Below are 22153 nucleotides of genomic sequence, written 5' to 3' on the forward strand. Positions count from 1 at the left end.
TACCTAACATCTCTGAATTTCAGCTTTTGGAAAATTTATAATGTGGGAGTGATACATCCTTTACAGCATTTCTATGAGAATTAGCTTTATCTCCTGTGAGCAATTCGTGTTTGAAGGAACGCAGCCCTGTGCCTGAGAGCAGTTACTAAAATAATGCTTGTGAGAGCCCCCAGCATCCTTTCCTACAGATGCAGGGCCTTTTTTTTTTTAATACATGGACACCCTTTTTACTGTTGTCCTAGCGTCTGTCAACTAAAAGAGAGAAAATAGGAGGTTCACTTGTTTTTCCTCTTTTCCCTTTCACTAAAGGTGTTGCAGATTATTCCAGAAAGCATGTTTACTTCCCTTCTAAAGATCATAAAGCTTCAGACCCACGATATCATCGAAGTGCCCACCCGGCTGGACAAAGACAAGCTGAGGGACTATGCTCAGCTCGGCCCACGATATGAGGTGGCGTGTCCCTTTAACATCTGCCTTTTGATTTTTAACCCCCAAAACCATGAAATAGCACAACTCTGTGTCACCTGCCATGTCCCCAAGACCCCCAGATCAGTTCTGATTTATTTTTCTACACGCTAAATGATAACCAGGTTTTGATATTTTAGTGCAATCTTACCTTCATTCTCTACAATGTCCTGGTATCATTCAAGGCCTCACCTGCCTGAATGTTCTCAGAGGGAGTGGAACTTAGTTGGTCACTTTTCCTTTGAATGGTCTTGGTTCATGGATCAGTGGTTCGAAATAATCCATATTCCATGAACAAAGTAATCCATATTCCATAAACCACTTCAGACAGGCAGATATTTAAGGCCATTCCACAAGTAAGCAGTCTCAGAAGTAGTTCTTCCCGAATGCCTCTGCTTTTCTTTCTCCCTCAACTTAGAGACCTAAAAAATAAAATCGAGTAAAATTGAAAATGTGATAACCAGCATCAATTTCACATCCTCTAACACAACTCCAGAAGTTACATTAGGCATTGAGATCATCAAGTTCAGAATTCCCACATTGATTCTAACTCAAGAATATAGCCTCAGTCAATCTTTTCAGTGTCTCCATGAGCCTTTTGATTTTGGGAGGTATCTTCTACATCACTGAGTCCTGCTTTCATCTAATGTGTGAAATACTGAGACCCAAAGAAGGGGAAATGGTTGATCAAAGGGTAAAGAATGACTGAACATCTGACTCAGTCACCTGGTAGGTCTGACAGTGGTCAACACCCCAGAGCCTCATGTCTGACCAGGACATGTACACGCAGGTGCCTTCAAGCTACATGCTTGTTCTCTTGGCTTTGCCCTTTCAGAACTATTACCAATTATTTTAGCTTCCCATAGAAGTGATGTGTCTTTTATGAGAAGTACTTCATTAACTTCTTTTTCTTTGTTGAAGGTTGCCAAGCTTACTCATGCTATTTCCATTTTTACTGAAGGCATCTTAATGATGAAGACAACTTTGGTCGGCATCATCAAGGTAATGGTCTTAATGCTGGTCTCTGTGGCCTGGTAGTAGACCTCTCTGTCATTTGGATTTTTGCGTAATTTATCCTGTGGGGGTAGTGTCATCATCTTATGCCCCTTGCTATTTCACATGCAGTGTTTGATTTTCATTTTACTCACTTACGAACAGAGAAAGAGAAAGCATTATTTTCCTCATTTTTCACAATACCCAGGAATTCCTAAACTCTAAGAAAAAAATTTTTATTGAATTTTTGTAATAACAAAACAAAATAATTAAATTCCCTTAGGCAGAGTAGCTTGCTTACTTGATGACTTACTATCTCTTTCCTCCTTGCCTACAACCTTTCTTTCTCTTTAATGTTTTTATACTCTACCCCAGGTGCAGAGAGCTGAGATCATGGTAAACCTCTGACCATAGGCCATTGCCATCACCACTGCATGCAAGCTCCTCTCTTACTTTTTTCTTTCTCTTCTCCTGGATACCCACCCCCAGACCCCATAACACCCACTCTGTTTGATTTCTGTCCATAAATATGCAAGTCTCCTTATTTTTAGCAAGTAGTATTATTTTATATGTGCACATTTTTGATTTCTCTAAATCATATTCTGCTCCAAAGCCTCAATCTTTTTCTAACATTTCTCACTAGTTATTGCTTTCAGAATTTATCTATGTTGTAATGAGGTTGTTGGTTACTTCTTACTGCTACAGAGATTTTCACACTTTACTTAGCTGTTCCTCAGGGCACAGATGCTGCTCATTTTCATACCTGTGCTTCCTGTTATCATCAGCAGTGTCAAGATCAGCATCTCTGAACATGTCCCCACATAGGCCTGTGCAAGAATTGCTCTGAAGTCTGCCTGCCCAGGAGTAGGTCAGAGTCTTAGGACACGTTTGTACTTACTTTGTCTCAGTACAGCCAGATTGCCTCCTCACATGACTTGTTTCCTGTGTTTCTACCCCCATTTTGGCCAATACTAGCCATGATCCGCTTCCTAATTTTTGTTCTCCAAATGGGTCTAAAGTGGTATATCATTGCTGTTTTATTATAATTTGTAATCCTCAGATGACTAGTGGATGCACCCACTCAGTTCGTGGTGCTCTTATTTATTTTTCCATTTATCTGACATCAGTAGAATCTTAACATTTCCAATTTTCTAAAGAATTTTCATTGAATTGCTATAACATTTGTTTTAATGAAATCCAACAAAATATAGGAAATGAACCTAAAAGAAACAGAACTTTACTATGTTGTTTCTAGAAATGTAGTAAAGAAATACCATTCTAGCCCTGTAGTATTAATAGACTCTATTAAACATGCTTTAGCTGATAAATAGCCTTTTCTTCAAGTGTGACTTTTCTGCCTTGTCTGCATACTATGTCACATGTTCTATTTGCACTGTTGCAATATGGGTCAAAATCTTGTGGCATAGAGCTAGGGAAATGTCAGTATCTCACTTGTCCCATTTGTTCTGTTACTGTTCTTTTGGACTGATCTACCCTCATAAACCTGTGATCATCACCTAAATGTTAAGTTGTGAATGTGTCACCTTTTGCTTGGTTATTCCAACCAGGCACTGAATATATATGTATATGTATATATTCAGTGCTGCTTATATAATGAGATGAGGCACAGTTTATCAATTTGGTCCTGGGGGTGAGTGGATTCAGAAATCATTTGCACTGTGCTGTTAAATGACCCTCGTGTGCTTGCTGTTACCTGCTTTTTACAGACATTGTAATAAAAGCTAGACTATTTCTTTGGGGGGAAAGAGACTTATTTAATGTAATTTAAAGACTTTTCCAATAGAAAATGGAATACTATTGAAAATAATATCTATTTTTTAGCTTTCAGCAATTGATGGTGCTTTGTTGTGGTGTCTGCTGGAAGTCTACTGCCATTATAGGGATACTCATTGACCTCACCGAGAAAGAATCTTGCTTGTTAGCTTCTCTAGATCTCTATTCTAAACAATCTGTTAGTGATGATAAATTCTATAGGAGGATCTATTCTGAGCCGTTAACTTCCTGTAAGGGGAGAATGGGTGGGTTGCCAGAAAGACCATTGAAACAGGATGGGCTGGGGGTGGAGGGCTGGGTGTTTGTCTTGAGAATTAAAAACTACGAAACACTTTTGTACACAACTGATTTTTTAAAAAATAAACACATTTTTAAAGATGTTGAAATAAATAAATAAACATGCTTTAGGCCTGATGCCAGTTTAAGTCAGTTGATATTCAGAGAGTACACAGACAGGTTATCACTTCTCACTCATCTTTATGTGATGATACATCCTAGGACCAGATTAGTCTTAAATGCAAAGTGACAAATTGGATGTAATAAAACCTAGTAATTAGCAATAATTATCGAAGGAAGGACTGCTTAAGAAAAATATAAATCTCTTACCAGAATCTTTCATTTAATTAGTGCAAGTATGTTAGTGTTAGTTGCTCAGTCATGTCGGACTCTTTGCATACCTAGGACTAGTCCGCCAGGTTCCTCTGTTCATGGGATTTCCCAGGTAAGAATACTGGAGTGGGTTGCCATTCCTCAAGGGTCAAACCCAGGTCTCCCGCATTACAGGCAGATTCTTTATCATCTGAGTCACCAATAAGTGCAAAGGGAATGTCATCTTGACGTCCTTTAAGCTTACATTGTCTCTGCCAGTTTAACAACTCAGGGCTTTATGTGGGTTCCCATGGCCTTCGGTAATCTGTAAACTTTGAATGTTATGGATCTATTTCAAACCCTTTCAAAGAGTTCTAACTCATTTTAGTTAATATGAGTTAAAACAAGTGAGATATACACAGATACACATATAATGTCCATTGTTAGATGTAACCAAAATAATAGAAATAACCTAAGCATTTTATGAACGAGAGAATGGCTTAATATATCATGTTGCAGTCACACTGTGGATTGCTTTCCTGCCATTCAAAAATAACTTACCACTAGGAAATTTCCAAAATGTAAAGTGGAAAAGCAATTGCAATATACAACATGTAGTGTATATATATGTACATACTGGGTTAACCAAAAATTTCATTCAGGTTTTTCATAATGTCTTACAAATAAATCTTAGGACTAAATTGGTCCAGATGAACTTTTTGGCCAACCCAATATTTTGATCCCACTTAGACATTTTTTTTCTTGGTAGATAATTGCTTTACAATATTGTGTTGGTTTCTGCCACACATCAGCATGAATCAGTCACAGGTATACATCTATCCCCTCCCTTCTGAACCCCCTTCCCATCTCCCACCCCTTTAGGTTGTCACAGAGAAATGGGTTGAGCTCCCCGTGTCACACAGCTAATTCCCTCTGCTGTCTTACGTATGGTAAGGCATATGTTTCCAGACTATTCTCAGTTCACCCCACCCCTGCTTCCTGCACTGTGTCCCCAAGTCTGTTCTCTACGTCTGCCTCTCCATTGCTCCCCTGCAGATACTTTCGCCGTATGGCCACCATCAGAACATTATGGAGATTCTGTAAAAAATTAGAAATACCACATGACCATTTAGATCTTTTTAATTAAATATATTTAAGAACAAATACATACATAGATTAATAGAGAAGGGTCTATTAACTGTTGTTAACCAGAGAAGGTGGACAGAACTGCAGGGAGGGAGCTGTGTGAAAGGGTCCTTCCCTTTCCCGTGAGCACTCCACAGGTTGGTGGACGCCTGGGGAGAATGGGAAGGGCTCCTTAAGACCATGAGATTCGTGAAAACACTGAACTCTTTTTCATGAAATCTATTTTTATAAGGGCTGTTTCTTTGGAAATTTCATCTTACCTGCTTGAGTTTGTTTTCATTGACTGTATATATTTAAATTTACCCATTTCTTGTGAAATACAGCATAGATGCCTAAAGCTACAGAAACAGTTGTGTAGCTTGATGGGTTAGTGTGAGATAAAGACCACTCACTCCCACCACCTCTCAAGCCCAGAAATATAGTTCAGCTAACTGCCACCCCAGGATCCTCCTCACGGGCCCTGACCTAATCCCAGTCTCTCTGTTTGTAGTTTTATTATCCAAAAGTAAATCTCTAGATACTTTAGTTCAGATTTTCCCATTAAAAAAAAAAAATGTGTCTTTTAAGACTGATTTACTCCTCAGATTCCTCCTTCATTCCTTTCTTTCCTTACAGTTTGTCTGTTGAAGAACTCAAGGTCTTGACCTGTTATTTCTCCTTAGTCTGGCTTTCGATGACTGCCTGATCACAGTGTAGTCTGACAAGTTCCTCTGGCTTTTGTATTTTCAGCAACTTTTGCATTGCAGTTGTCTTCCTTAAATTTTAAATATCATCAAATCCAGATGGAACCCATCAATTGTCTTTATGACTTTTTAAAATAATAAGTCTTGACAAATTAAAAGAAACATGTCTTAGACAATTCAAAAGACTGTATTAAAACTATTTGATGCTTTATAGATTTGACAGGAGACTTTTAGGGAATAACAAAAGCTTTCTCATTATAGAAAAAAAGAATCAGCTAAATAAGCTATGAAATTAAATACCAGATTTCTTTCCTATTTTATCTCCCTAATTACAAACAGCATCCTGAGACTACTGAGAGAAAAAATAATTGTTGAATCTGCAGAGGTCCAACCCCAAGCTTGATTTTGCTCGTATGATTATAGATGCCCTTAGATAACTTCCAGATGAGAGATGTGCCCTGAATTCCAGTGCAAGCCATTCAATCCACCACCTCCTCCTGGTGATAAGAAAAGGCACTCTTATGAAACGATCAAAATGTGAGGCCATTTAAAACTTTCCATACCCACCATCTTTGAAATGACATGTAAAATTATCATGAATGTTGCTGAGATAAATTAAGTCCTACCGCGGTGACAGGTTCTAACAGTTCTATCTGAGCTGCACAAGATCAAAGAGGGGCAGGAAGGGGGGGATAAAATTGTGATCATTTAGGATTGAGGTAGGGAAATGCTCCCCTACAGATTCTGGAGACTGTCTTTCCTCTGTGTTTCTTCTAGACCGAGCTTTTCCTAACTAACATTTTATGCTTTTCAATTTGCATTTAGGTGGATCCAAAACAACTGCTGGAGGATGGAATCAGGAAGGAGCTTGTTAAGCGTGTTGCTTTTGCCCTTCATAGGGGTTTGATCTTCAACCCCCGAGCCAAGGTACCCAGTCATCAGAATGAGTCTTTTCTTGCCCTCACCTCAACTTGCAGAATGTTCTAGAATGTCATTTTGAACACGAACAAGACCTTTCTTCCTATCTAACATATATCTACTGTATCATATTCAGTACAATGAGCTGATGTGTTTTTTGATCCTATCTTTTTTTTATTTTGGTGGGGTTTTTTATTAATTTATTTAATTGAAGGATAATTACTTTACAGAATTGTGTTGATTTCCAAACATCAATCAGCCAGAGATAGACATATGTCCCCTCCCTGTTGAACCTCCCTCCTACCTCCCACCGATCCCACCCTTGATCCTATCTTATAAGCATTCATATTATAAGAAAACCCTTTTTAAAATCAGCCCTTTGCTTCAAGTTTAAGAATTAAACTGATATTTATGATTCCAGGTTCTTTCTCATAGTCGAAAGAATTTGTTAAGCCTAAAGCAGGTTGGAAAGGGTGTAATTTTTTTTTCTTTTGCTTGCTCTGCTAGAGAATATGATCATTTTTCTCAAGAGAGAAAGAACAGGCCTGAAATTTACATCTGAAATCACATCAGTAAATTCAATTTAATTAAGGTTAGAGTCATCAAATGATGAGAGAAATCATTAATACTCATTTTTTATATTCTTTTATATGAGGCTTTCTTCCCAAGTGAATGAAATATACTCTTTATTGGATGCCTGGCATAAATTACCACTCACTCTAAATGAGATAGGAATAAGTATGTCCTCAGCTGTCACTGTGGTCTCTCACTTGGGATTTCCTTGACAGTCTCATGTAGGTGTTAGCAGTTGACAGACTGTGCCAGTATAACAGGTTTCTGTCTCTTCTTTCACACAGCCGAGTGAACTGATGCCCAAGCTGAAAGAGCTGGGAGCCACTATGGATGGATTCCATCGTTCTTTTGAATATATTCAGGACTATGTCAACATTTATGGCCTGAAGATTTGGCAGGAAGAAGTATCTCGTATTATAAATTACAATGTGGAACAAGAATGTAATAACTTCTTAAGAACAAAGGTATCTAAACAGATTTTAATATTCTTGACTATATGTCACTTCTGACATGCCCCAAACCTCAGGAATGCCAACAACAAATGCTTAAACAATTACTAAAACTCCGTGACCACTGCAGAGCCATAAATGCCTTCAGAGTAACTTCAGGAGCTGTGAGGGTTGCAGAAAGGTTTCTGTGCCCATACTGACCTCTCCACGTTTACTGTCCTTAGGAGAAAGCAGACTTAATTACATGGCTACAGAATGAGACCATCTGGTATAGTCATTATAAATCAGCTACTCAGGAGTTCCAAAGATGTAAGAGTTCATCTGGGTTTGATCAGAGTATATACCTAAGAGCAGAATTGCTGGGTCATTTAGTAGTTCTGCATTTAACTTACAAACCACCAAACTGTTTCCCACAGTGCCTGCACCATTTGTTCATTCCCACCAGCAGTGTATGAGGGTTCTAGGTTTTCCACATCCTCGCCAATACTTGTTTATTTCCTCTTTTTTTCTTTTTAATTATAACCATCCTAGTGAGTCTGAATGGTATTTCATTGTGGTTTTGATTTGCATTTCCATCATGACTAATGATGTTGAGCATCTTTTCATGTGCTTATCGACCATGTTATATCTGCTTTGGAGAAATATCAAGTCCTTTGCCTATTTTTTATTGGATTATTTGAGCACCACATTCTTTTTGTTGTTGTTTGTTTTTTGTTTTTTTTTTCCCCAATTATTTTTAGTTGGAGGCTAATTACTTTACAATATTGTAGTGGTTTTTGCCATACACTGACATGAATCAGCCATGGATTTACATGTGTTCCCCATCCTGAACCCCCCTGCCACCTCCCTCCCCATCCCATCCCTCTGGGTCATCCCAGTGCACCAGCCCCGAGCTCTTGTCTCATGCATCCAACCTGTACTGGCAATCTGTTTTACACCTGATAATATACATGCTTTGATGCTGTTCTCTCAGATCACCCCACCCTCACCTTCTCCCATGGAGTCCAAACTTCTGTTCTATGCATCTGTGTCTCATTTTCTGTCTTGCATATAGGGTTATCGTTACCATCTTTCTAAATTCTGTATATATGTGTTAGTATACTGTATTAGTGTTTTTCTTTCTGGCTTACTTCACTCTGTATAATGGGCTCCAGTTTCATCCACCTCATTAGAACTGATTCAAATGAATTCTTTTTAATGGCTGAGTAATATTCCATTCTGTATATGTACCACAGCTTTCTTATCCATTCGTCTGCTGATGGGCATCCAGGTTGCTTTCATGTCCTGGCTATTATAAACAGTGCTGCGATGAACATTGGGGTACACGTGTCTCTTTCAGATCTGGTTTCCTCAGTGTGTATGCCCAGGAATGGGATTGTTGGGTCATATGGCAGTTCTATTTCCAGTTTTTTAAGAAATCTCCATACTGTTCTCCATAATGGCTGTACTAGTTTGCATTCCCACCAACAGTGTAAGAGGGTTCCCTTTTCTCCACACCCTCTCCAGCATTTATTGCTTGTAGACTTTTGGATAGCAGCCATTCTGACGGGTGTGTAATGGTACCTCATTGAGGTTTTGATTTGCATTTCTCTGATAATGTGTGATGTTGAGCATCTTTTCATGTGTTTGTTAGCCATCTGTATGTCTTCTTTGGAGAAATGTCTGTTTAGATCTTTGGCCCATTTTTTGATTGGGTCATTTTTCTGGAATTGAGCTGCAGGAGTTACTTGTATATTTTTGAGATTAATCCTTTGTCTGTTGCTTCGTTTGCTATTACTTTCTCCCATTCTGAAGGCTGTCTTTTCACCTTGCTTATAGTTTCCTTTGCTGTGCAAAAGCTTTTAAGTTTAATTAGGTCCCATTTGTTCATTTTTGCTTTTATTTCCAATATTCTGGGAGGTGGGTCATGGAGGATTTTGCTGTGATTTATGTCAGAGAGTGTTTTGCCTATGTTCTTCTCTAGGAGTTTTATAGTGTCTGGTCTTACATTTAGATCTTTAATCCATTTTGAGTTTATTTTTGTGTATGGTGTTAGAAAATGTTCTAGTTTTATTCTTTTACAAGTGGTTGACCAGTTTTCCCAGCACCACTTGTTAAAGAAATTGTCTTTTTTCCATTGTGTATTCTTGCCTCCTTTGTTGAAGATAAGGTGTCCATAAGTACGTGGATTTATCTCTGGGCTTTCTATTTTGTTCCTTTGATCTATGTTTCTGTGTTTGTGCCAGTACCATACTGTCTTGATGACTGTGGCTTTGTAGTAGAGCCTGAAGTCAGGCAGGTTGATTCCTCCAGTTCCATTCTTCTTTCTCAAGATTGCTTTGGCTATTTGAGGTTTTTTGTATTTCCATACAAATTGTGAAATTATTTGTTCTAGTTCTATGAAGAATACCATTGGTAGCTTGATAGGGATTGCATTGAATCTATAGATTGCTTTGGGTAGGATACTCATTTTGACAATATTGATTCTTCCAATCCATGAACACGGTATATTTCTCCATCTGTTTGTGTCCTCTTTGATTTCTTTCATCAGTGTTTTATAGTTTTCTATGTATAGGTCTTTTGTTTCTTTAGGTAGATATACTCCTAAGTATTTTGTTCTTTTTGTTGCATTGGTGAATGGTATTGTTTCCTTAATTTCTCTTTCTGTTTTCTCATTGTTAGTGTATAGGAATGCAAGGGATTTCTGTGTGTTAATTTTATATCCTGCAACTTAACTATATTCATTGATTAGCTCTAGTAATTTTCTGGTAGAGTCTTTAGAGTTTTCTATGTAGAGAATCATGTCATCTGCAAACAGTGAGGGTTTCACTTCTTTTCCTATCTGGATTCCTTTTATTTCTTTTTCTGCTCTGATTGCTGTGGCCAAAACTTCCAAAACTATGTTGAATAGTAGTGGTGAGAGTGGGCACCCTTGTCTTGTTCCTGATTTTAGGGGAAACGCTTTCAGTTTTTCACCATTAAGGGTGATGCTTGCTGTGGGTTTGTCATATATAGCTTTTATTATGTTGAGGTATGTTCCTTCTATTCCTGCTTTCTGGAAAGTTTTTATCATAAATGGATGTTGAATTTTGTCAAGGGCTTTTTCTGCATCTATTGTGAGCACCACATTCTTAAGTGTCACAGCTCAGAAGACTGATCTTAGTAATTAACAAGGAGTCACTCACAAGTTTAGGGAACTGACATGATTCATGTGACATTTTCAAAAGATTATGTATCTCCAACCCTATATTTGGATGTTTATTATTACACTGATACATGTCATCTTGTAAGACAGAAAGTAAGAAATTCCTGTCTTTTTCCACTTGTCCTCAATCTCTTCACTTTTTCACAGTTATTTCTTTTTTTAATAAATATTATATGTGGTATTTCTGGAAGGCTTTTACTACAGTTTTTAAAATTTATTCTTCAAAATCAAGGAGCCATTTATAGTCACTGTTCATGCAACATTATCTTTGTAAAACTATGTAAGAAAAGGATAACTAGGTTAACTTATCAAAGATGCACTAAATATTTATGTCCTTGGGGTTCTTTTTTTTTTTTTTTTCTAGATTCAAGATTGGCAAAGTATGTACCAGTCCACTCATATTCCAATACCAAAGTTTACCCCTGTGGACGAGTCTGTAACATTTATTGGTCGACTCTGCAGAGAAATCTTGCGAATCACAGACCCAAAGTAGGTGTACCTCAATTCCACTGGGCGTTGAACCTCATGGACAGCAAGTCTCTAACATATTGATCACATCCTTGACATCTACTCAAATCATATCCTGTTCCTGCCATTGCTGGAGCCTTTCTCATGGGTTGATTAAGTTTACTTTTTCTGGAACTGCATGTTTTCCTCAGTGTGACTGAGGTCACCCCAGTGCAAAGACATAGAGATGAGAACAATTAGAAGGTCTATTCAGCTACCTCTTATTTTAGTCTATGCCTCTGTTTCTTTCCAGCTAACATTACTTGGGTCTGTGGACTACCAGGTTTATTAAAACTTTAAATTCCAAATTGCTCCTGTGGGTCTGTCACTTATGACCTACTCCCCCATTGCAGTCACTGGCCTTGCACTTGCCAGCTCACACCTTGCACTTCTAAGGTGACTTTCTTGTTTCTCAGCTCCACCCTCGGGCACTTTGCGGAAGACCCAGAATTCCTTGAGCACTCGCCTTATGCGCTCCTCCTGACACACATCTCTTCGCTTACCCATCACAACAGTCTAAAGGGGTAGACACTGTTATTCATCCCATGTGCCTCTCGAAGTAACCGAGGCACAGAAAAGCTCAGTCACTTGCCCAGAATTTAATCAGTGGTGGCCCCAGAATAGGCACCAGGCCCTCTGACTCTGGAGCCCAACTCTTAAAGCCTGTGTCATTCAAGGGCAACAGTGACTTACAGGTTATATGTACAGTCACTTGGGTGAAAACCTCATGTAATCAAAATGGCCACTGAGAATACTACAGGTGGGCACCACAGTGGGGACTTGCACGCTGTCTGTCTTAGTAAGTCCAGCTGAGTCCTCATTCTTCTGCAGTTGAGCCTCTGATGAAACAGCTGGTACTAAGCCCTACTAAGGGGAGAGCAGGCTCCTGTCTGCTCTCATGTTCACCCCTGGGCATGGGCTTGCTCAGTGGAATGACCAGTGTGGTTTCCCAGGGAAGGTGATGTCTCTTCTTTCTCAGTCCAGCTGTGTGGGTGAAGTTGACTTTGTGCAAGTTAAATATCCTCATGACATGTCTTCTCTATACCGCCTTCACATTCAGGCTGACTTTGTCTGTCAGAACTTAAGAAATTTGACAAACCATTTATCACCTTCGGCAGAAAGGCGTTTGGTCTGTGACTCATGGGCCAAAAAGATTAAATGATCCAAAACATTTTGGGACTCCTCCTTTCTCGGTCCCCATGGGTTGATCTCAGAAGCCCTCCTACAAACCTGTCCACCTCACTCACCTAGTGCCAGCTTAATACTGGCAGACAGGATCAAGCTTGACTGGGATTTCTATGTCATGTATGTTCTCAAAATTGGGAGCCTGTCAGTGACGGATGGAAAGTGCCCACACCTAATGGTGGAAGCAGGATACTTTGAAGCCTGAAAGTAGACTGCCACTCTGGAAGTCATCTTGTTCTTCCATTTAGTTCCAAATTTAAAATTCCCTAGCTCCTGAGTCTCTCTTAATTCCCTCCCAAGCTTCATTTCAATAAAGATATGTGTTGGCTCTTAGGATTGGGGCCATATCATTTTGTGGGGCCTGTAGAAAGTAGAGGCTAGGATTCCACCCCAGACATAACCAATCCAACCCTCCAGAAATGGGATCTCAACATCTGTTTTTTTAATCATGTTCTACCATTGACTTAGGGTTTCCCAGGTGGCTCAGTGGGTAAAGAATCCATCTGCAATGCAAGAGACACAGAAGGGGTTCCCTGGGTTGGGAAGGCCCCTTGGAGGAGGACATGGTAACCCACTCCAGTATTCTTGCCTGGGAAATCCCATGGAGAGAGGAGCCTGGCGGGCTACAGTCCATAGGGTCTCAAAGAGTCTGACACGACTGAAGCAACTGAGAACACACACTTGCACCATTGATTTAAGTTCCCCATGTGAACATTTGAGAATCTTGGTGGTTTTGGGTGTGGTGTTATAACCAGGCCTGTCTAAGACTCAGTTATTTCATGTGTAAAACGAAAGTTAAACCCAGCTTGTACATCACAGAGCTATTCCGAGGATGAATTGAGAGCACTCGGAAAGGTCTGGCCCAGTGCCTGACACATAGGCAGTCCTCAGTAAATGTTGTCGGTTTTTATCTTCGCCATCGTTACACTCTTGCGTCTCAAAGGGAATCGTTGGTCGATGACCGGGACTAGGAGGAAAGAGGAAATGGCTCTGTCATCATGACCTCAGACATCAAGGCGCAAGGATTCAAAGTTCCTTTCTTACCAAAGTGGAAATGGGACAAGACACTGTTTTGTTCCCAGTCTCTGGATTTTTACAGAAAACCCCTCCAGAGAGGCAATGCCGCTCTGAAGTCGTCCAGCCTGATGACTGAATCTAGCCTTGTCCTTGAGATATGACTCAACTACCCAACCCAGTGGAAATGTATCATTCAAACTGGTGACAGAACAAGGGCAGGAAGTGACTTAACTGAATTTTGCCTTCCTGGCCCATTGGACATTCACCGTGAGATGTCTTGGGTGCCCAGATGCAGGGATTATTAAAGCACAGATCATGAAACCATTGTTCTTCCTATCTGATGCCCCAAATCCTATTGTATCCCTCATCCTTTCAGGGTGAATTCTGAGCTGCTTTTGGGTTTTGAGGTTTTTTTGTTTATGTTTTAGAATGACATGTCACATTGACCAGCTGAACACTTGGTATGATATGAAAACCCATCAAGAAGTGACCAGCAGCCGCCTTTTCTCAGAAATCCAAAACACCTTGGGGACTTTCGGTCTGAACGGGTTAGACAGGCTTCTGTGCTTTATGATTGTCAAAGAGTTACAGGTAAGCCCTTGGGTATCCATGTGTGTGTTCTGCTATCCTGGGGAAGAAGGGAGTAGATGGTTTAGCCTTTCTTTCATACTTTCCCACACTGACATCAGGCATATTTATATAACTCCTGCTAAATAGAGAAGAACTGAGAATAAACTAGAATCTCTTTGGCCAGCATAGTATTTTTATGGGTAAACAGTTTTTGTGAATTTCATCTTAGAAACCAGCAACTCCTCCCAGCAGGGGATGTTTCTGATGGGAACCGGAAGTTGTGTCTTCCCCATCCTCTTATTTGTAGCTTTGTGTGAATGAGGCTTGTCTGTGTTCTGTGTCGCCTTTGAGTTAACTGGAGCGTTTCTTCATTTTATTCATTATATTTGGTTCTTTGATCATGCCTTCTCGTTTTAGAATTTCCTCAGCATGTTTCAGAAAATTATCTTGCGAGACAGAACTGTGCAGGAGACTTTAAAAACCCTAATGAATGCCGTCAGCCCCCTAAAAAGTATTGTAGGTAAGTGTTCTAAAATGAGCCTGAGGTAGAGAGAACACTATAGCCTTTCCAAATTTACTAAATAGAAACTCATATTTTAACCTTTCAGCAAATTCGAATAAAATTTATTTTTCCGCCATTGCCAAAACCCAGAAGATTTGGACTGCTTATCTCGAGGCTATCATGAAGGTATGTTGTGAGAGAGCTGATGCTATGGTTTTTTCATTATTAATTTCTTGTAACTTGGTTACCCCCAAGAAAGCCACTCTTTGGCCATAAAACCAAAAATACACCACTTCAGTTTTATCATTAATTCTAAATGGCTCTGTTCTTTGGCTGTTCTTGACAGTGCTTTTCATTGGCCCATTTATCGTGCTTCTTTCACTGACAAAAACTCATTTTGAAATGCCTTTTAGCAAAAGGTGCTTTCACTCAAGGAAATAGGAGTTTTCCTTCCTTGGTCATCCTCTGTCTTCATGTGACAAGTTCATTAATGAACTGTTGTCAGTTTGCCGCCCTAATCTCAGCCTTTAGAGTTGTTAAGTATCTGCTCAAAAACTAGAAAGCCAGGTTCCTTTGGACATGTTATCCTTAAACTGTGACTAGATGTGTGTCTTTGGAAATGAGTGAGAAAGTAAGATGCGGAGATTACAGGTACACGTCATCTTATTGTACTTCACTTTACTGCACTTTGCAGGTATTGCATTTTGTACAGATTGAAAATTTGTGACAACCCTGTGTCAAGCAAGTCTGTCACCACCATTTTTTCCAACAACTTTTGCTCACTTTGTGTCACACTTCAGGAATTCTCGCAATACTACAAATTTTTCATTATTGTTATATTTGTGACAGTGATCTGTGATCAGTGACCTTTGTTACCACTCTGATTCTGAAGGATGGCCAGCTTTTTTGGCAATAGAGTATTTTTAAATTCATTTTTAGACATAATGCTTTTATATACTTAACAAACTACAATATAATGTAAACATAACTTTTATATGCACTTGGAAAACCAGAAAATTCATGTGACTCACTTTATTGCAATATTTGCTTTGTTATGGTGATCTGGAGCCAAACTCAGTATTTCCAAGGTGTGCCTGTGATTTGTTGGATGGAAATCCAGCTTCCTTTAGAATCCACCCATCTGCCTTTACACTGTGGCATTGGCTTCCAGAGACACCTTGTATCTTTTGCATATCCTTCTCTCATCACTTGGTAATCTGAGACATTAAATACTATTAATGTTAACATTAAATAACCCTTTGTTGAACACCCTTATGTCAGTTGCTGTAAGACAGAGTTCAAGGAAGCTGGCTGTCTCCCTGGAAAGCCTACTCACAGTACAGTAGGAAGGAATAGATATCCTGGTGGAAAACTGACTGATGGTTAAAAGTATCAGATCAGATACCAAAGGACAAGTCTAGACTACTCACAGAATTTGGAGTAATCCTGTTCTCTGTTCCCAATTATGTAAGTTGCTCATTGAGACAGGAATTGTTGGTGTCTCAGCCCAATTCACAGTATATTTCCCATCATTTCATAGTTCTAATTTGGAAACTTAAATTGAATAGAAGCCTTTGGCTCTGCTAGATGGCCTCTTTGTTATATAGGTCTGACATGCCATAAGCCAGGATGACAAGAGAAGCAAGTTATAACAAATTTGTTATGTTAATCGCTTGAGAATTACATTTTGTTATAATTGGCTTTCATTGTTATCCTGTATGTTTTATTTCATACATTCAAAAGAACCATTCTGAGACAGCATCCATAGGTGTCTCCAGCATCCTACAGATGTCCAAAGTGCCAACAAAACATGAAGAACCCCCTGGTTTCAGGGTTATCATTGTTAGAAGGGCCTTCTTGGAAGACTGTATGTAGGTTATTTTATCACCTAGGTTATTTCATGATCTGTAATCCTGAGGGATGTAGGCAGACTGATACTGACGAAATGTTAGAGTGAAATGGCACCCTTAGGGCTTGAGAAAGTTCAGTTTAAGACAGATAAAGAAAGTAGGGCTTCTCATTAGTGGTTACTGAACATGAGAACTTATTCTAAAGATCTGAAATAGAGCTTCAGAACACATACCTTTAATTCACGGACAATAGGAACATTAATGGTTCACTTTTAGACTATTAGGTTCACTATTAGACTTCAGGGTTCTGTTGAGGTTGGCATACAGAATCTCTGCAGACATTTCTTTAAGGGTCCCTTGTGCTCCATCAGGGGTGATGCTGGTCTTAGGCATGAAACCAGTCCAGGAAATCCTTGAATTTTTCTGCAGAATGTTGTGAACTTTTCAATAAAAGCTTGTCATCTTTTTGTTCATCAGCTTTTCCCTGTTCTTTCTCTTGCTTGTTCACAGGTTGGGCAGATGCAGATTCTGAGGCAACAGATCGCCAATGAATTAAATTATTCTTGTCGGTTTGACTCCAAACACCTGGCAGCTGCTCTGGAGAACCTCAATAAGTAAGTGCTGGCATTTGAAACAACCACCTCTGGGCCTAGATTGTTCATCAGTTAGCATCCCAGTGTCTTCAATACATACTTTTTTTTAATTGGAGTACAGTTGCTTTACAGTGTTGTGTTAGTTTCTCCTGCAGCATGGTGAATCAGCTGCACGTCATACCTACAGCCCCTCTTTTTTGGCTTTCTTTCCCATTTAGGTCACCACAGAGCATTGAATAGAGTTCCCTGTGCTCCATAGTAGGTTCTCATTAGTTTTCGGTTTTATACATTCAGTATCTAGGTGGCTGAGTGGTAAAGAATCTGCCTGCAAGGCAGGAGACATGGGTCCAGTTCCTGTGTCAGGAAGATCCTCTGGAGGAAGGCATGGCAGCCTATTCCAGTATTCTCGCCTGGAGAATCCCATGGACAGAGAAGTCTGGTGGGCTACAGTCAGGGTCGCAAAGAGTCAGACAGTACTGAAGCAACTGAGCATGCATGCAGGCACCTACTCTCTTAAGTCCTTTTTGAGTGAGAAGGCTCTCTGAATATAGGCTTCCTTCCCATAGGTAATCAAATTTATCTTCAGAAGCCTCTTGCTTCAGTATTGTCTCTTGGTCTCTCTTTTTTTAATGGAATCATTTCAGCCAACATGTATTGATCACTTAATACACATCAGATAATTTGCTAGATTCTTGGCCAGACTGAGAAAGCAATTATCACCAAAATCCACTCTTGGCTTTCCACAGAACTGAATCACTGATTCTCCTGAGGGGAGTTAGAAGCACCTTGATGACCAGGCGTGGCTGTGGACACATATCCTAGCATCCAGTCACACTCTCCACCTGACCAGCAGCTTGCTCTCATTTTGAGCCTCCTGCTTAAAGATAAATAACCCATGCTTCTTGGTCTCAAAGTCAGTGTGGTTTGACAAAGTAGGTATTGAAACTAGTTCAGTCAGCTCATAAAAATTTAAGTGGTGAAAGCAGTTGATTTGGGTGAACTCTAAAAGAAAACATAATTCAAGTTCAGATTTCCCATTTATCACCAATCACAGGTATGGAAATCGGGAATTTGAAGGGAGCAAGCTCTTGTTTTACAGATGAGGACACTGAATCTCTGGAAGATTATATCATACCTTGTGTTAACTGTTGTCTGTATTCAGTTTATCTCTAACATTTATCACTATTGTTGTTTTCCTTCATTCAGGGCTCTCCTAGCAGATATCGAAGCCCACTATCAGGACCCTTCACTTCCTTACCCCAAAGAAGATAACACACTCTTATATGAAATCACTGCCTACCTGGAGGCAGCTGGCATCCATAACCCACTGAACAAGGTTCATGATTACTAACATGTAATATAATGGTGTGGTGGGAGATAGAGTGGGACCGAAGGCCATCTGCCCCAGGTAGCAGATCCCTGCACTCCGTCTGATATTGGAAGACCCTGGTTCCAATCCCAGAACCTCTGTTCTCGTGATGCTCCGCCCTTTCTGGGTTCCCATTCCCCATGTGTAATATGAAGATGATCACGCCTCCCCTGCCTGACTCAGGGCTGTGGGAGTCAAGTGATAACAGTGTTTGTCAGAATGAGTGACAAGTGCTGTATCAGTAAGAGATGAGGTTTAGGTTTCTCTGGGGTTTGGTATTTGAACTGCTCCTAAATGGTGGCCTTGATCCTTCTTGCCCAAAGACCCTTCCCTCCTTGGCTGACAGTAATCACAGTCAGAATCTGGGGAGACAGGCTCTCTTCTGCTGTTTCTGATCTCCATAAACCTCTGAGAACTGCAGGCATTTTTCACAACTTAGTGCCAGTTCGCATGTAGTGCCAGAACCTGTCCCAGGCTGACTTGAGGCTGTTTATACTCCTGTGAATTGTCATGTTTTTGCAGAAATACAGATAACTTTGCTTATAGTCTGTTACCCTAGACTGTATTGCCTACCTAAAATCTTTTTTGTAATATGAAATTCTGAAATCTGTATGATCACCTGGGTTTGAGGTAAGATTATGAACATAAATAGCACCTTACGTTTTACTGTGTGCCAAGCACTGTGTTAACCCTGACCATAGGTGTTCTCGCTTAACCTCACAGCAGCCTCATGAAATGTGCCCTTGTTGGGAGAGGAACCTGAGGCTCAGAGGTTGATAAGTTCCCAGGGCCCCACAGTAGCCAGCGACGGAGCCAGGCTGTCTGACCAGAGCTGGTGCTGCTGGCCAGGATGCCCGCTGCCTCCCAGGGAATCAGAATGACTGGGAGGGGAAAGATGGCTGGGTGTGGCCTGACTGTGCTTTCTGCCGGGTGAACTGGGCCGGAGGCTGCTCTGTGGCATTGCCCAGGGAAGGGGAAACGGACAGTGGGACCCCTGCTTGCTTTCTGCTTATGCAGAGCCATGCACTGCTGTGTGGACCTTCTTTCTTTCTGCCTCTTTTCTCTTTCCCTCTCTTTGCCCTCCTTCCTGCTTGGCCTTGACTTTCTTGCTCATCTTCCTCCCCCCACCCCCATTTTGTAACCAACATTAAGAGGATTGGAGGGAGAAAAAGAGGATTGTGGGTAGTGGGGAGTAACTGGTAATCTCTAAGCAAAATTGTTCCTTTCCCAAGAGGGCTGATTGTCAAGTAGGTGGCTGTGTTTGGAGGGAGAGGGGGTCAGTGGTGTTAAATTCAACTCTGAAGGCAGCGAATTAATGGAACCACCCTAGTTTTCAGTAGTCAGAAGAGCAAACTGAAATTAAGTGGCAGCTTTCCATTTGAAACTGTTCTTTCTCTTTCCAGATTTACATAACGACAAAGCGCTTACCCTACTTCCCAGTGGTCAACTTTCTGTTTTTGATCGCCCAGCTGCCAAAACTACAGTACAACAAAAATCTAGGTACTTTATGACATTTATTCTTTACAATAAGGAACAATGGTGGTAGACTAACATCTAACCAAACAGCTCTTGGTAGAGAATGCTGTGTCACATATGAGATCTTTCTTAGTAATTGCATGTTTATAAAAATCCATGTCCTTGGGCCTCTGAAATATCATGAAGACAGTGGATTTAATATCAACCAAGTATAATGCATCTTTAATTTACAGTGGTTGATTATCCAACTTGTAAAATGTGTGGGACCTTTACTTCTCTCTTTTCTTTAAAGGAGCTGATTTTGGTGGAAAAGAAACTTCTTTTGGTTAATGTCCTATTCTTGCAGTAAGTGTCCTGTGCTTACTGTGGAGCTTTGATATGAAGAGTAACAATATAGTTAAAGAGAGGAGACTAATCCTCTGGTACTTTACCCTGGGATATCTGGTACTTTACCCTGGGATGTCTATTACTTTAGTTTTGAAAATACTTGATACAAACAATAGTTATCAAAGGCTATCAGCATATTTGTCCTTATCCAGCATTATAACACAATTTTTTGTGTGTCATTGACTTTATCTTATTTTTATAAGATTCCCAGGTACTTCCTCTGTCTCCAAACTTTATATCTAAGTAGAGGTTTTCAAAGTCTGCTATAGAGTTTAATTTACTTTAAAAGTATTTTCTATAAATGTAACCATATACTTTTTTTAACCAACAATTCCAAAATGTATTTCTTCTTTGAAATATTTCCCTTCCTATTTCAAAAGTTTTTTAGGATAAAGATTTGGATTCTCCTTAAGGTTTTTAATTCCCTCATTCAAAAACATTCCTTTATTCCAGACACAGCCCCCATAACAATATTTGTCACAGCCACAGAATGCAGGGCATGGTGCTCAGTCACTCAGCATTAGTCACTCAGTCGTGTCCAACTCTTTGCGACATGGACTATAGTCTCTGTCCGTGGATTTCCAAGGAAACATACTGGAGTGGGTTGCCCTTCTCTTCTCCAGGGGATCTTCCCAACCCAGGGATCAAACCCACGTCTCCTTCATGGCAGGCGGATTCTGTACCATCTGAGCCACCAGGGAAGCTCAGTCACTTAGAATGTCCAACTCTTTGTGACCCCATGGACAGTGACCCACCAGTCTCCTCTGTCCATGGGATTCTGCCAGCAAGAATACTAGAATGGGTTGTCTGTCGTTTCCTTCTCCAATTCAGGGCATGGTGGCACCCAGTAAACCTTGGCTGTAGGATGGAGGGAACAATTGTGTGTTTGGATTCTGACTTCACAACTTAACCACCTGTGTGACTTTGGCCAAGATACTTAAACTTGTGGGCCAATTAGAATTTAAAAATACCTGTGATGGTACCTTTCACAGAGCAAGTGCTTACCTGATGCTAAATCCTTTTCTGGATGTTGGTCAGAATCAGTGTAAAGAACTATCCCAAGATGGACTGAAAGGTTCATCTCAAGATTGAGAGATCCATGACCTCCCTCTCTTATGACTAAATAAGAATGTATGCTTCTTTGTAATAAGGCACATGAAGATACCTTGTTTTCTTTTCTTTCTTTTTTTTTTTTTTTGATACCTTGTTTTCATTAAGACTGTTTGCTAACTGGTCTCATCCTGTGTTAGTTAAGGCCAGGCTCCTTGGTTATACAGCTGCTTATGAGAAGCATGTCACTATGCCACAGAATTCCCAGATCTTGAAATAAAACTGTGAAGTGTCTTAGAAATTTCCCGTGCCTGACTGCAGTCCTTTTCATAAATCAGGTCGGTGTGTTAAGATGGGGATCAAATTAAAGAAAAAGCAGACTGAGGAAGGAGCATCAGCATGTAGTGTACCTGAAAGCTTTTCTATAAACCTGGTGAGCATTGTTCTCAAGACTGATCTAAGAAAGGCACACATGCTTTGGTCAGGCTTTTGAAAAGGAATCTCTGTGGTGCTGCATTCAGAGAAGTCTTTGTTGTAAACATCCCCTTTGCTGTCTACCTTGGAAGGATTCTCTCTTCATGTTCTGAGTACAGCTAGTGTCTTTTACAGTGGGCATTGAGTAATTTGGAATTGCCAAGGCCTAGGTTATGTAAATCAAGATAGCTTGTTTTGGCATCTTAAATAAGTTTTCCCAGTCTTCACAAGAACCCGAATCTGGGGGTCTGTCAGTTTAACTTTCTAATCAACTGCCAATCCTTTTCCCAAAGTGGTTGTACCATTTTCACAACTTACCATCATTTGGCCATCTCAGTCTTTTTAAACATTATAATGGGTATGTAGGATATCTCATAGTT

General features: G+C 40.1%; 1 protein-coding gene across 3 annotated transcripts in view; it reads left to right on the forward strand.

The window, feature by feature from the left end:
- The window catches only part of WASHC5 (WASH complex subunit 5), a 56352-nt gene that overhangs the window by 29135 nt on the left and 5064 nt on the right, over positions 1–22153 (forward strand). For all 3 annotated transcript variants that reach the window (XM_020897062.2, XM_020897063.2, XM_070477013.1), the window contains exons 16-26: positions 310–450; positions 1387–1467; positions 6495–6596; positions 7445–7624; positions 11158–11282; positions 13931–14093; positions 14490–14592; positions 14681–14760; positions 16935–17038; positions 18224–18353; positions 19790–19886. In XM_020897062.2, coding sequence (XP_020752721.2) covers positions 310–450; positions 1387–1467; positions 6495–6596; positions 7445–7624; positions 11158–11282; positions 13931–14093; positions 14490–14592; positions 14681–14760; positions 16935–17038; positions 18224–18353; positions 19790–19886 — 1306 coding nt within the window. The remainder of the gene's footprint in view (positions 1–309; positions 451–1386; positions 1468–6494; positions 6597–7444; positions 7625–11157; positions 11283–13930; positions 14094–14489; positions 14593–14680; positions 14761–16934; positions 17039–18223; positions 18354–19789; positions 19887–22153) is intronic.

This window comes from Odocoileus virginianus, chromosome 15 (genome assembly GCF_023699985.2).
Source record: "Odocoileus virginianus isolate 20LAN1187 ecotype Illinois chromosome 15, Ovbor_1.2, whole genome shotgun sequence".
Classification (NCBI taxonomy): Eukaryota; Metazoa; Chordata; class Mammalia; order Artiodactyla; family Cervidae; genus Odocoileus; species Odocoileus virginianus.